Raw genomic sequence first — 14,028 nt, 5'->3', positions numbered from 1 at the left:
GTGCGGCTTCAGTGGTATCGGAAGGGGTTTATGGCGTCTCGGGTGGCTTTACAGTTTGGCTCTCTCCCGCCTAAAGTCTCTCCCTCGACTCCGTTATCGCTCTGCTGTGTTCCTGCTGCGGTGTCACCATGAGTGCTCGCAGGGTGTGCGACTGCGCAGTATGTCAACTGTCGTGTAAGGTTACATGATTCACACAAGTGCCAAGAAAAGGGTGTCTTCGCGTCGAGTTGTCATTGCTTGATATTGGAGGGACGAGGAGTCTAGACTCTGAATGTGTCTCGGTAGGGAGACAGAGTCTGATACAGCCAAGGATATCACTACGGGTACGACGACATGCCGCCTCCCGTATCGATCAAGTCTAATATGGGCCCCTTGGATTGATACGAGAGGGTCTTACTGATCTCAGTACACGAGAGATTCTTACTGATCTCAGTACGAGTACGGAGTACAGTCCGGTGAGCGACTTCTCATGCGTGTAAATGGAGACGAGCTGAGTGCAGGCATGGGGTACCGCATCCTCACCTTCAATGTGGACCACGAAGGAGAAAAGGAAAATAAACCAGCATAATCTCGCCGAAAAGAACGAGATTCCCCAACCACAAGCGCGCGCAGTGCGCCAATTTCGTGTCCTTTGCACACTTTTTTTTTTTTTTTTTTCCTCCCTCATCCCGCGATCATTGTCTAACTCGTACTCCAACAAAACCCGCTCAACCCGCTAGAGGCCGGTCTGTTCTCTCGGTGGGCTGGCTTCCCCCCCATCGGAATCGGAGCGATGGTTTTACTAGCGAAAGCGCGAAAGGAAAAAGAAATTTTTTTTGGAACAATTTTCAGCGGAAAGAAGAGGTCGTCACACCGAGCTAGCGGTTGGCTTGTGAGGCTAAAGCGGAAAGGAGAGGCCATCTACACCAACACTGTGTACTTGGATTTACTATGTCTGCCCCCGTGGGTAGAAGAAGCAAGGAAGCATCAAAAGACCCGACAACAGGCGAGGCGGCTAAAACTGGCGCCCGACCTCCATGTTCCAGACCATCAACAAAATTTGCAGAGCTTGGAGCCATTCTGGAGCAATCGATCGAGAAAGCTTTTGGCCCCATCCCTAGCTTCAACGACGGGAGTTGCTCTCGGTGACATCTACGCTGCCATTGGCTTGTCTCAGTCGAGGTGTGCTGTTGCTGGCCAATCGTCGAGGGGCAATTGACAACATGCGGTTCGACAGATTGACACGCCCAGACAGAACATGTGTAAGACGGTGATTTCTGCGTTCTGAATCATGACCAGTCGAGGCCGTCCTATGTTAAGCTTACAGGCAGTGATATGCTGTCTCACCTATACTTGGCACTTTGACTGAGAAATGAGTGTCTCAGTATCGAGTCGTACTGATGTCTCTCTTTAACCTTAAGGGACGTCTCGGAAGCGATCTCAACGATGGCTTATCCAACCTGATAACCTCGCATGAGCTCCAAGGCTGTCTCTCTTTTTTCCACAGCACCCAGAAAGCAAGCGAGACATCAGACTGCATCTTCACAAGCACGAACTGGGTAAGACGACAGAAGCCAAACGGCCAGGTTGTAGGCGTCAGTACGGCGGACGGAGCAATTTGACCGTGTCAAACCCGCATCAAAGCCTCCATCCAACAACACTCCCTTTTCAAGAGTTTCCCGTTCAAGGACTGTATCGGCTTTGTCTACGGGTTCACGGAGCAACCATTGTTCCCAGGAATACCTTGCAACGAACCCACCGACCGTGTAGTTTTTGGACTACGGGGGCATCTTATTACGGAGGCACAGCTCCGCCAGAGCCCGTCCCATCATTTTGGACGGAAGAGAACAACGAATGGAGCTGCGGCAAAGGCAAGCATTGAATGGTCAGTTTTCTATTTCGACTCCGTAATTATATGCGCGGCCGAAAATGGCTGCTGAAAGGCAGCTCCGGCAGCCTTTCCAGGGGTTCATGCGAACCCATTGGATCATGCGCGGTCCTTGATGAAGTCTCACCGCTTCTATAAGAGACCCCATAGGATTTGGTGGTGAGGCTTTCTGATGATGCCTGAGGCTAAAAGGCGTTATTTCGTGCTGAGATGGATCGCATGCAATTCTGGCCGACGTTGACCCGCGAGCCATTTCCCGTATGCCCGAGAACTGGCCTGTGGTCAAGGCGACAGAGAGAGAGAGGGGGCAGAGGAGAGGAGAGAGAGCCCTTGCTCGACTTCATGCTTCAATGTCCCCCCCATCGCTGAGAACATCTTCCATTGGCTGCAGTCACTCCAAAAGGGGCCCTTTACATCCAGAATGGCGTATCAGGTGCATGCATGCCAATATATCGCGAGACCTTGGATCGAGGTACGACGACGCTTTGGGAAGGCCTCGCAGCTTCAGGCATGTAACACGGAGCAGAGTGCCGCAAGCTGCCAGTCATAATTGTAGAACCTCGAAGCAAGCTGCGCAGCATGCACGGCCGAACGGCCAAACAATGTGGCATCATTTCAATTTCCTGCAGCGTACATGTAACGCGTGCTTGGGCGTCTTACAGGCGACGGGTCGTGTTTGCTGGGCTTGCTTGTTTGACGGACTGCGTATCCTGACGCACAGCAGCCCAGCAACGCGGCATCTCCTCTAGCCCGTGTTCCCCTTTCATTCGCGACTGGCCCCGTCACACACTTCAAGCACATTCAGTCAAAGCACAGCAGCGCAACGCAGAGAGAGAACGACTGATGGATGTTGCGGGGTTTGTGCAGCCCATCTGAGCCGTGGGGTATTTTCGAACCAACCTTAGCGTCTTTGCTGTACCTGTGCTGGGTTTCGACTCGTCGTTTTCCGACGAAGCGTCTGCAAGATTGGGGGGGGAGCGAACCGCGCAAAGCGACGTGGTAAATCTCATGGGGGAGCTGCCTTGGCCGTGTCGGGCTCGACGCCCATTCTGGCGTAGAGCTGGGCTGGTTTCAACGCTGGACCGTCTCTTGTCCAGCTGGGCGGGCTGCTGACCCCGAACGGCCGCTGATGACGATGCCATGGATGAATGGGAAAGCTTCTTTTCCCAGCACACCCCGCTGCCCGGCTTTCTGGCTTCTTCCTTCTCGACTTTGGCATCCTCTTCGTTTACAATGTGGCGACAGTTGGGCTCACATACGTTGTTGCTCGTTCACTGGAAACATGTGATTTCGGTATCAATGGCTTGCCCGTCCGTCCCCCTCCATACTGTATGACGAAGCTGTCCACTTTTGGGAGCATGTGGAAGGCCATTCTTCTATCCAAGCCCAAGGCCTCCTGCCGATCTGAGGGTGCAGGTGCAAAAAGGGCGGATGTGGCGGCAGATCGCAGCTCCCGGAAGGGATCAGCTGCAGGCTCCGGCACCAACGGTAATACCTTAGTAGTAGTAGCTTGCCATTCGTGTCCTGTTTGTTTCCCCCTCCTTCTTCGTCATGTCGACTTCTGGAGACGCCGAGTGGGATCGCAGGTACGAGCAGTATGAGTGTCATCCCCTGTGTCCCGTGTCGGGACACATGCCACTTCAAGTTGCAGAATGAGCGAACGAGGCAACGAGGCAACGCCCAAATTGCAGCCTCTTAGCTAAGAGGTCGCTGCATGCAGCCCGACGTTGACGAGCTTTCTGGCTGCTCGGAATGGGCCCCGGAGCATGGATACATGATACGCGAAGGCAACGTGGTTCCGTTTGCCGTGTCACTCTGGGATTGTCGCATGCGTCCAGGTTGGCTGCCGCATGGATATTATGGGTGGTCCTTTTTGGGTCGAAAGGGGGGGGTTGCATTCCAGCAACCTGATCGACCCTTCTAGAGTCATGAGCCAGCCCGTTGCCATTGCTTTTCCTGTCAAACTGTTTCCCGTTGGGTGCGAGAATCGCCTCGAAGTCGCTGCCATTGTTTGACAGGCGGCTTGTTGGCACCCTGGCGCAATTCTGCTGTGATCGCCCTGTTCGAGGTTGCTTGTGCGATGTTGGCGCGATACAGACATGCTTTCGTCCTTGCATGACTTGATCATCGCCAAATATTCGGACAGCACGCCACGCGGTGACAAGGACGGCGAACCACAGCTCGTCCATCTCCCCCTTTACTTGAATGTACAGTATGGGGTAAGGAGCAGTTTGTCTGCATAGCAATATCGAAATCACAGTAGGGCCTCATGCACGTCGGCTTATTACAGCACTAAACCCAGCTTGTCTCGCACTTTCTCCCCTTGTGTAAGCGGGATTCCCGGGGTGTGGGAGAGGGACGCAGAAGAAGGAAATGCTTGTAAAGGGGCGATGCGATGCCATGGACAGCCTCGGCTCCATGGAGACGGAGTCGTTCGGCCTCGAAATTCTGACGACGGTATTACAGGTTGAGGCTGGAATGAGGAGAAGCCGGACAAACGCCGGCAAGGCCGAGCCATTGGGATGGGAAACGGAACAACGTGGGAAAGGCTGGGCTTGAAGCCACATAGTAATATGGAATTCATCCAAGCTGAACGAGTCGTGTTCCTGCAATATCCGCGGCTTCTGGACTGCTAGTAGTCTAGCTGCGTTTTTTGCGTGCTGCGTGCTTGCAGCTTGCATCTTTGATTGAAGCCCTTGCCACAGCTCTCCGAACGCGGCAGTGGCGTTTTCGCGCTTCGCTTCAACGGCACGATGCGCATGAGCTAGCCCTAAGCACGCCCGTACTGTGGAGAGACCTCGGATATGGCGCTTTGGGCGTACGCGGGCCGCTCAGGAACAGAGTACAGATACAGTGCGACTCATGCGGTAGCGCGGCAGGGATTGCTAGTACAAAACCAGTGAGAACAGAGCTGCACAAGTCTGGCTGGCGCGGCTTTCCCTCGGCTGTGTGGCCAGGAGTCCCCTCACAGTATGGAAGGCTCAACGAGTTGTAGCGAGATGCCACTCATGCTCCTCTCGTACATGCACGGAGGATGCATCTCCTGATTTGACGATTGAATGAAGCCGCATGCTTTGATTGGCCTTTATCCTCTGAGACGCCTCAAGATGCCACAGCCCGAGACTGATTGGTCAATTATCAGGCAGAGTTGTTCTGATCACGCAGCTGAGCTGCATCATCGCCAGCCAGCACATCGTGGGCATGGCAACATGGCATTTCCGCAGTCGGTTATATGTTGATGCTGATGAGCCATGGAGTGTCCATTGTTGCCATTCTGGGTGTTACTTTACGCGGCAGTGAGCCTCGCCTGCTGACGCTCCCCTGAAAGGCAATGAGCATCATCCTTGCTGGACTCGAAACTCATTCTCCCGCGTCTCTTGTTTCCATCAGCGTTCGAAGAATGTTCAGCAGGCACGGGCTGACCTCCAGTACAGTACAGTACAGTACACATCACAAGTACAAACTTACTTCAAGCTGCAACATCATACCGGCAGCACGGGCGGTGAAGTTGTCGGACCATGTCCCATCCGCCCTGTGCCTTGTGAGCGGAGCCCCCAGCTCTTCTCGCTTCACGGAGGGTGATGCGATCCTCCTGTGATGGCGCACAGCACAGCACAGCACAGCTCAGCTTCAGCCCAGGTTCCCTTTTCTACGCTGCCGCTGCGGCACATGAAAAGGATGAGCAAGCAAGCATCTCCCCCCAGCTGACGCGCCAATCGACATCCCTGGCACCGTCGCGCTAACATTTGCGAAGTAATAAGGGTCCATGGGTTCGCTCGTCTCTCTTTTTACTATGAGGCAATATCTTGCCAGCCTAATAATAGGGCGATTTCGGGGAATTGGGGGAAGCCTAGCGGGCTGTTTCTTTGCTCGCCTCCCGTCATCATGATGCGGCTAATGAGAACCTTGTTCTGCATGAAGAAGGGAATCTTACCGTACGAAGTGCTGTACCTATGTATGCTGGGAGACGGGAGAATGCGTTCCAATGCCATTTGGTGCTTGGCGCCGAGTGACTCGTACTGCCGGGCCTCACATGACTGCAGATGGAGGCTGTCACCAAGATTCCAGCGTCAGCGTATCGCGGCCTGTGTTTTCTTGGGGTGGTGCAGATGTTATTGGATATTGGATGTTTTGCCAAGCAAGCCAAGGAAAGAGATCTCAGTTTTGGCGGCAAGGTGAGATTTGACAACCGCGTACTCCGTATGGCGAGCATCATCCCTTACTTGCAATGCACATGTACAAGCGCTCACGAGAATGAGAGTGGCGCTGATACCGAATTGTGAGGAATAGAACACTCGATGGCCTTATGTACCCGTGCTGAAGCGTATCACACAAGGAATGCGGTGTACCAACTGCAAGCTGCAGCAGCAAGAAGTGCTCTTGAAACACTGTACGGCAGGGACCAGGGCTTCGTATTCTCGTATCCATCCGCCTTGTCTGGGACATTTTCTGCGCAGGAAGCAGAGAAACATGTCTCATAGGATATATGCTTAACATGAGGCCCGCAGAGCATGGCCGGCAGGGCAGTTAAGCGACAATCTGTGAGACACCTAGGCGGTCCAGCCCTCGGTTGAGACGACGAGGCAAGGCGGAAATTACAAGATTAGTAAGGTACCTCGCGGGAGGGAATACAACAACAGCACAGCACAGCAACGAGCTGCATGTAACGGGGGGAACTGCCCATCGAACCATGTAGCGCTGGTGCTTTTTTGAGGGGGATGCCGCTACGGAGCAATGAGAGACGGGCTCAGATGCCTGTAGCGTGATTGCAACATCGATTCACATGGTGCTAGTGCTGGAGCTTTGCTGCGAAAGCTGAGATCTCCCACGGGAGAAATGGGAAAAGCTGCCTGCTCCTTTTGCTCTCGTGCAGCAAGCTGTTGTGCGGCACCCCTGACAAGGGACGTCGACGCCTCTCGTTGCTTTTGCCTGTGTTGATGCAGATGCGAGCGGGGAAGCCAAGCGGCAGAGGGATGGATGGATGGATGGAGAGTGAGGAATGCCGTTTCTTGTTTGCCTGTCCCGTCTTGGTCGTCAACGAGGACCTGGTGTGCATCATTGAGTGGTAATTTTGCAGCAGGAGGTAGCAGTGATGATGGCCTCTCCCTCTCACGTCTCATACGCGTACCCGTCCTATGAGCCCTTGATTGATGCATTCATTGATTCATGGACTTGGCTCTGTTTCTGCGTCGTGGAGGGATGGGTGGATGGACTTTGTCGGCATGAGTCTGGCCGTCTGGATGGGATTCAGGTGGATGGCAATCAATCATCAGCTCACTTTTCTCACCCTCCACCACCGGCTGCCCTGTTCCAGCTGTGATGCACCATCCATTGCATTTTTTTTTTGCCGTAACAACCATAACAAATCGATAAATCGAGAAACCCAAGCTTGAGCCCTTTTGGCCCATTCGGCCGCGCCATGACGACAACGGGGGGGCACGCCTTGCCTCAGGACGTCCCTCGGTTCTTCTGGGCTTAGCCGCTGGGGCGATTCTTTGTCGCTGGCTTCGGCCGGCTTGATCGTGCTTCTATTCGCCCACATCGATTTTTTTCTGGTTTCCCTTGCAATTTTTTCTGCGTCGAGCGCGGCGGGCTTGAGAAATTTCGGCCGTCCGTCCAAGGTGACCCGCACGGTGTTGGCCTACTGTAATTCGCGGTGGAGGCAACTGTTGGCACTGTACCCAGTTCAGCAGGTGTCGCCGGTCCGCTGCAGTACAATTCAGTACAGGGCAAGGCCACTTCGGTTTCTGGTGCTAAGACGGCGCTGGCCAGTCGCCGGCGAGCAATTTGATGGGATCTCTGAGAAGGAGAGCAAAGCCCTGCCGCCGGCGACTGCAGATGGCGCTCAGCCACGGCCAAGCCATTGCCGAGAAGGGAAAAGAAACAAACATACAGAAGGAAAAAATTGCGAGAGACACTGGCCGCAGCGACCGAAATTGGCCCAGCGCGCCAAGAGAAAAACCACTCACTGGAGTCGAGTCCACTGGCACTCACTGAATCAAAGCTCATCAGTGGCTTCGCTCCTTGCTCTGCCTGCTGTTATGAGTATCAACAGCCATTTGCGAACCACTCCCCCCTTAACAGCCACACACTCACACCTCCCTCTAACCCCCCACATAATCTTCTTCCTCCTTTGCGAGTCGAATTCTCTGTTTCTTTCTGCTGGTGAACTGGTGTGCTCAGGTGCTGCTGTGCTGTGCTTGTGACTTTGTGCCCCCCCAGTTCTGTGCTGTGACCGGTGCCCGTTGCAGCTGCGGCGCCCGCACACTGTGCCCCCCATCCAGGTTTGCTCCGACTTCAGCACGGTTCCAGAGTGGCACGAGGCAGAACCCACCGGGTGCCTGAACGAGCTCTCGCACTGTATGGGCTTCCATTCATTCTGGGTCCTACGGGGGGAAAGTGCTTCCACGGACAGGCTTGGTGAGGGCATCTCCATCTCCTCCTGCTACTTGTTACTCGTACCCTTAGTACTAGCACGAAATCCCCTCGATTCCCCAGTCCCCCCGTTTTTGTGCGCTTGTACTCCGTATGAAGAGCGAGGCACAAGGAACCGTGGACATGGATGCTTCGGTGCTAGCCTGCAGTGGCGGCAGATCAAGTTCTATTATCCCTCACCCGTTTCGCTGGGTGCGAGAATCGTCTTGCTTCTTCGCTGCTTTCCATTACTGTATGTACTGTGTGTGTGTGTGGCGGCGTCTGGACTTTTCTCGCAAATTTCCTTCCCTCCTCCGCGGCCTCGCTGTCTTCTCGCTGTGTCTCGGCGGCCTCGAGACCAGGCAGACGAATAATTATTAATTCTTGCTTCGCAGATGCTCATATCGTCGACAACCAGCACACGCGCAGCGTCACAAACGACCCTGTCTGAGACATCGACTTCTTGACCAAATCCATCGCCCAAAGCATCGAAACATCGCAGATCCCTGCATCGGCCGTCTACGCCCACGCCTCGTCACACCCCTACCGACCTCCCGGCTTCTGTCGTGTCAGGTCCGCCCACGCCACATCTGGACGGACGTCATCCGGAATCTGCCAAGAAGGGCTCCTCTGCTGCTATAGCCGCACACCCGCCAACTGCAGGACCCTTTTTTTCTCTGGCCCTCTCGCAGCGCTGATTCGGCCTGGCAGTCTGGCCCCCCGGATCACCACACTTTGCGCTGCTTTTTAAAGTGGACTGGGCTTCCGCCCGCCTCAAACTCACACTTATACCATACGCGCAGGCCCCAAGAGCGGCTTTCTGTTTCTCTTTTTCACATACACTACCTTGAATTCACTCCTTAGGTATTGATCATGTTGTCTTTGATGTTATAGCATCGCCGTCCTCAGGGACACAACTCTTTGTTTACGAGAACTCGTTCTCGCCCCGGCTGCAAGCCTCGTGTCGGCTTACACGCTCTGCCCTGCTACGACACAGATCCTCCTGCCCCTCCAGAGTTGAACCATCCTTGACGACTCGTCCGGCCGTCTCGTCCGTCCTCTTGTGACCGCAGCGTCGGGACACTCAACGGCATCTTCTGTTGCTATTGCTGGACTATCTTAACGACCCTCAGAGCAAGCCGACCTCCTTGCTCAAAATTCACTCACCACCCGCCACCGCTGAATATACCCTCACAACCTTAATGCCAACAACACCATCGACCATGGCAACTCTTCCTTCAACGTCACAAGCTCCCGAGTGGGCGACCCAAGAATCAGATCTCGTCGAGGACCTCGACGAACCGCCAGAACTCCGGCTGTATATGCCCACGCCCAAGCCTCTGCCTTTCCAGAGGTCGCCGATTCGCCCTAAGCAGGTCGCATCCTCGCTTCTGACCCAGGCCATCCTGGGGCAGTCCGACGAGGAGGACGGCCAAGTGTTCCACCCCACCAAGACCGCCAGCCAGCGCCGCCGCTCCGTCGTGAGCAATGCGAGTATTGCTTCTACCGCTGATCTGACCAGTGATACTGGTATGACCAGCCCTTCGCGAACCAATACTCCCAGCCCTCCGCTCCCGGATCTCTCAATGCTCCGTTTGCACCAGGGAGCGAACGACCAGAAGCCCGGCCTCATTGCTGGCTTCTTCGGCGCCCGACGAGCGGAGGAACCCGCCAAGGAGGCTCCCCGAAAGCGATGCATTCAGTTTGCCTGTGCTGCCAAGCCCCAGGCCCAACCGAAAGCCGCTCCCGCTCCTGCACCCGCTCCCTCAGCTGCTTCTCCTCCCAAGGTCAAGACTCCTCTGACCGAGGAAGCCCCCAAGCGATGCATCAAGTTCGCCTGCCCGGCTCGTCCTTCCACCTCGCACAAGACTTCCACCAAGCCTTACGAGCCCTCCACTCCCAAGAGAAGCATGACCCATCCTCTTCCCACTTCTCCTCGGCCCTCTCCCGTTCAGCCAGCGCTCGCTCGACCCCGATTCCTCCGCGCTTCATCCACGGAGCTCATCAAGGACGCCTCTCAGTTCCACGAGTTTGCCAGTGGTATGGCTCGCGAGGATGACTGGATTCGCCAAGATGACTCCACCCAGGCCAAGCTTACCATCTCCGATACTCTGGTTAAGGAGAACTTGTTTCGCCGTCTGGGAGCTGAAGTCGAAGAGGAGGCCGAACAAGAAGAGCAAGAAGAACTCGAGGCCGAGACCGCCATGGGCGATGATGAGGATGAAGATGAGGACGAGGATGATGAGCTTGATGTCCTTGACATCGAGGATGAGGACGAGGATGAGGACGAAGAGGATGACGAAGACGAGATGGATGATGGCTCTGACGGTTACCACACTGATGAAGAGACCGGCTTCGCTGATTCCGACGAGGAAGATGACGAGGACGAGAACATGATCCTGTGGACGCCGGGCCGTACCCCATCTGCCCTCCACCAGGTCACTCACAGCCTGGCTCGCCGTCTCTCCATGACCGAGCAACACTCGGATTCCTCCATTGGCTCTCGACGCAGCCGTCGCAGATCCAAGGCCCGTCCCATCGGACCTCAAGTCGAGGCTCCAGACTTGCCCGACAGCACCGACTTCGTCTGCGGCACGCTGGACGAAGATCGCCCTGTTGAGGATGCCTACCTCTCCTGCCTCGCCGCCCGCAGAAACGAGAAGCTCCGCATCATTCCTCAAGACATTGACCCCAGCTTCCCGGCTTCGGACCTTGAGGAAGAGGATGACGAGGATGTCTACGCCGCTGCTCCTGACAGCGACGATCACGCCTGGGTCCACGGAGCCATGGAGGATCTGGATGACGAGACAGACCGCGCTCGAAGGAGGCGCAAGAGCGAGAACACGTCACCCCGACGACTCCGTTCTCCGCCTCCCAAGCGACGCGGCTCTCCCGCCCCCAAGCCTCGCGCGCGCTCTCCCAAGCCGCTCTTTGACCGCCAATCGCCTCGACGAGCTCGCTCGCCCGCGCCCAAGGCGATGGCCGTGGCGACTCCCATTCAGACTCCGCGACAGGGTGCGCACGCCAAGTTCCAGCTGGCTGGCCACCCCGTCCTTACCCATACCAAATCCCTTCCTCGACCCGCGGCCATCTTCCGCCACCAGAAACAGCCCAAGGGCTCAAAGACCTCTTCTGACAATGACGTGCACATCCGCACCGCCATCGACATCGTCAAGGGCCTCGAGAAGAAGCGCCTTCGCCGCAAGGAGAAGTTCTTCCAGAAGTACTGCGATCGCGCCCGGCGCGGGCAGATCCCGGAGCGCAAGCCGCTCCCTGGCACCGGCGCTGAACGCATGCGGGAGCTTGGGTTGCTCATGGCCGGCAAGAAGGACCCGGGCAACTACGTGCTCTCGTGCTAAAAAGAGAGCTCTTCCAAAAGTTTTTGATGGCTTCTACCACCTTTATTTACTTGCATAAACACGCATCAGGAGGAGTTTGAGCGAGCCTTCAATAGGCAAAGGGTTCCACAGTCCCACCATTTGATGGGCGGCGTACACACTCATGGCCGCAGCCGCTTATGGGCGAGTCCTATTAGACCGGCGTCCGATGCTCTTCCTTTTGTCGTCCTTTTTCCTGTCTTTCCTTTTGACGACTCTTACGACTTTCTATCTTATATAATTACATGACTTCACCCGGAGCCTGACCCTTTTTGAGGCGGCTCCTGTACATAACCTTTTTTTTCTCATATCAGACGTTTTGGATTTTTGCTGTTCGCAGCGGAAAGCAAGCATACTTGGAAACAGTACATCTTTGGGCACAGAAGGCGGGAAGGCTTTTTGATTGCTTTTAGGATACACCATGAGCCGCATTGGGATGCGGAACTCAGCTGGCGTTGGAGGCAGGCACAAGATGCCGTCTTACTCTAGATAGTAATGACACTGATTTCGAATGCATTTGTCTGACTTGAAATTTATCTGCTGTGATGCCTCAAGTGGTAGTTCGGAGTTTCCTGTGATGGCGACTTGGAGTACTCGAGCAGTGAGTGAGTGGGATGGAGGGAGGGTTGAGCCACGTAATCCAGAGCGCAGCCCGCGAACACGCAGCCGGAAAGGGAGGCACGATATCTTGCTTGCGACCATGATCCTGCATGCCATCCTGTCCATGAATCGGTGCAGTTTTTGTTGGAGATTGTTACGGAAGCGTCATTTCCTGAATATTCTCCGCCTTTCCCAGCAAAGGCCATGCAATCACCCACCAAGGTACTCGTAGCATGCAATCACTGACCTCAACCAAGCAAGTCTGAGAACTTGGATGCCTGAGCAACAAGGCACGTCACGTGGCCCCTTGTCGCACCGTTCCCTTGCCTTCCACGCTGCGCCAGAGCCAAGGCGGTAAAACACATGATTGTCCTTTCCGATCCCACTCTAGTCTTGCAATCGACATCATCACAGACAACCTTCTCCTTCTCTCCCCCTCTGCAGGCATCGTTCCCTGCCTTTTTTTTTTCTTTCTTTTCGTTGCGCATTCCCTCCCCTCCCTGCACGGCAGCATAATTCCGTTTGACGGACATTCGATACACGAGAACAAGTTTCGCATCCTTGTTTGATTTCGAGCAATCCAATCGCCCGTCATGTGGATCGTCAACTGGTGTATGTATTGTCCGCCTTTGGATTCCCTTCCGTTCGGCGCCCCATTGGATCCGGAGGGGTGCAACAGCTTCCGCGTGCACTCTGCGGCTACCTCATGCGGGATCCCGATCCTTTGTTGAATCTCGAACGAGGCATGCAGTTACTGACAATGTTTTGTTTTCTTCGTCGTGTGATTAGTCTACGACGTCTTGTCGTCTTTGGGTCTGCTTAACAAACACGCCAAGCTGCTCTTCCTGGGCCTCGACAATGCCGGAAAGACCACGTTGCTTCACATGCTCAAGGTATGTTTGCCGACAACGACATCGATCCCGAAACATGCACCACGAAACAACATGTTCCTCTCTGCGACGAGGGGATGTGCTGGCTTCTTTTTGCGCGCACGCGGTTGATTTGTTGCCATGGTACTTGAGAAGCTTGCAAGTGTTTCTAACGTGATGGGGTGCTTCTCTAGAACGACCGAGTTGCTATTCTGCAACCGACTCTCCACCCTAGTAAGTTTTGCCACTGCCGCTGCCGCCGCGGGGGGGGTTTGGATGTATGAGGTTTGTTGGAAGGGTTCTGACTTGGTTTGTAGCTTCCGAGGAGCTTGCCATTGGCAATGTTCGATTCAACACTTTCGACTTGGGCGGTCACCAGCAAGGTACGTTTCTCTCTTCTCTGCTCTTTGATCCAATTTCTATTTCTTTCGGCATCTCCGATCCTCCACATGTTACAGCATGCTTACCATCTCTCACGCAGCCCGTCGTATCTGGAGAGACTACTTCCCCGACGTGAACGGCGTCGTCTTCCTCGTCGACGCCAAGGACCACGAGCGATTCCCCGAGGCCAAGGCCGAGCTCGACGCCCTCCTGTCCATGGAGGAGCTTTCCAAGGTCCCCTTTGTTATCCTGGGCAACAAGATCGACCACCCCGACGCTGTTTCCGAGGACGAGCTGAGACACCAGCTGGGCCTGTACCAGACGACCGGAAAGGGCAGGGTGCAGCTCGAGGGCATCCGACCCATTGAGCTCTTCATGTGCTCCGTGGTGATGCGACAGGGATACGGCGATGGTATCAGGTGGCTGTCCAATTACGTGTAAAGGGAAGAGATGGAAAATGATGTATGTTTGATATGAGGGGAGGGCTTTTCCTAGGTCGTCTGACGAGTTGAGGTAATGT

The 14,028-nt window shown here is 55.0% G+C and overlaps 3 protein-coding genes across 3 annotated transcripts; 2 read left to right on the top strand and 1 right to left on the bottom strand.

Annotated features, from left to right (window-relative positions):
* Positions 1–9,504: 9,504 nt before the first annotated feature.
* On the top strand, positions 9,505–11,640 carry CCMA1212_008863 (uncharacterized protein; the record flags this gene model as incomplete). The annotated part of the gene is made up of 1 exon (XM_073705972.1): positions 9,505–11,640. The coding sequence occupies one exon, from the start codon at positions 9,505–9,507 to the stop codon at positions 11,638–11,640; it is 2,136 nt and encodes a 711-aa protein (XP_073555602.1).
* Positions 10,270–11,784, bottom strand: CCMA1212_008862 (uncharacterized protein; the record flags this gene model as incomplete). Its single annotated transcript, XM_073705971.1, has 5 exons — positions 10,270–10,392; positions 10,765–11,076; positions 11,132–11,320; positions 11,419–11,636; positions 11,781–11,784. The coding sequence occupies 5 exons, from the start codon at positions 11,782–11,784 to the stop codon at positions 10,270–10,272; spliced, it is 846 nt and encodes a 281-aa protein (XP_073555601.1).
* Positions 11,785–13,018: 1,234 nt separating this feature from the next.
* CCMA1212_008861 (Small COPII coat GTPase sar1) lies at positions 13,019–13,949 on the top strand (the record flags this gene model as incomplete). Its single annotated transcript, XM_073705970.1, has 5 exons — positions 13,019–13,025; positions 13,048–13,151; positions 13,322–13,361; positions 13,445–13,510; positions 13,609–13,949. The coding sequence occupies 5 exons, from the start codon at positions 13,019–13,021 to the stop codon at positions 13,947–13,949; spliced, it is 558 nt and encodes a 185-aa protein (XP_073555604.1).
* Between the last annotated feature and the right edge of the window lie 79 nt (positions 13,950–14,028).

Source organism: Trichoderma ghanense (genome assembly GCF_004382785.1).
Source record: "Trichoderma ghanense strain CCMA-1212 chromosome Unknown scaffold_13, whole genome shotgun sequence".
Lineage (NCBI taxonomy): Eukaryota > Fungi > Ascomycota > Sordariomycetes > Hypocreales > Hypocreaceae > Trichoderma > Trichoderma ghanense.
The sequence above is the reverse complement of the archived record's forward strand: the minus strand, read 5'-3'. Positions and strand labels throughout refer to the sequence as shown.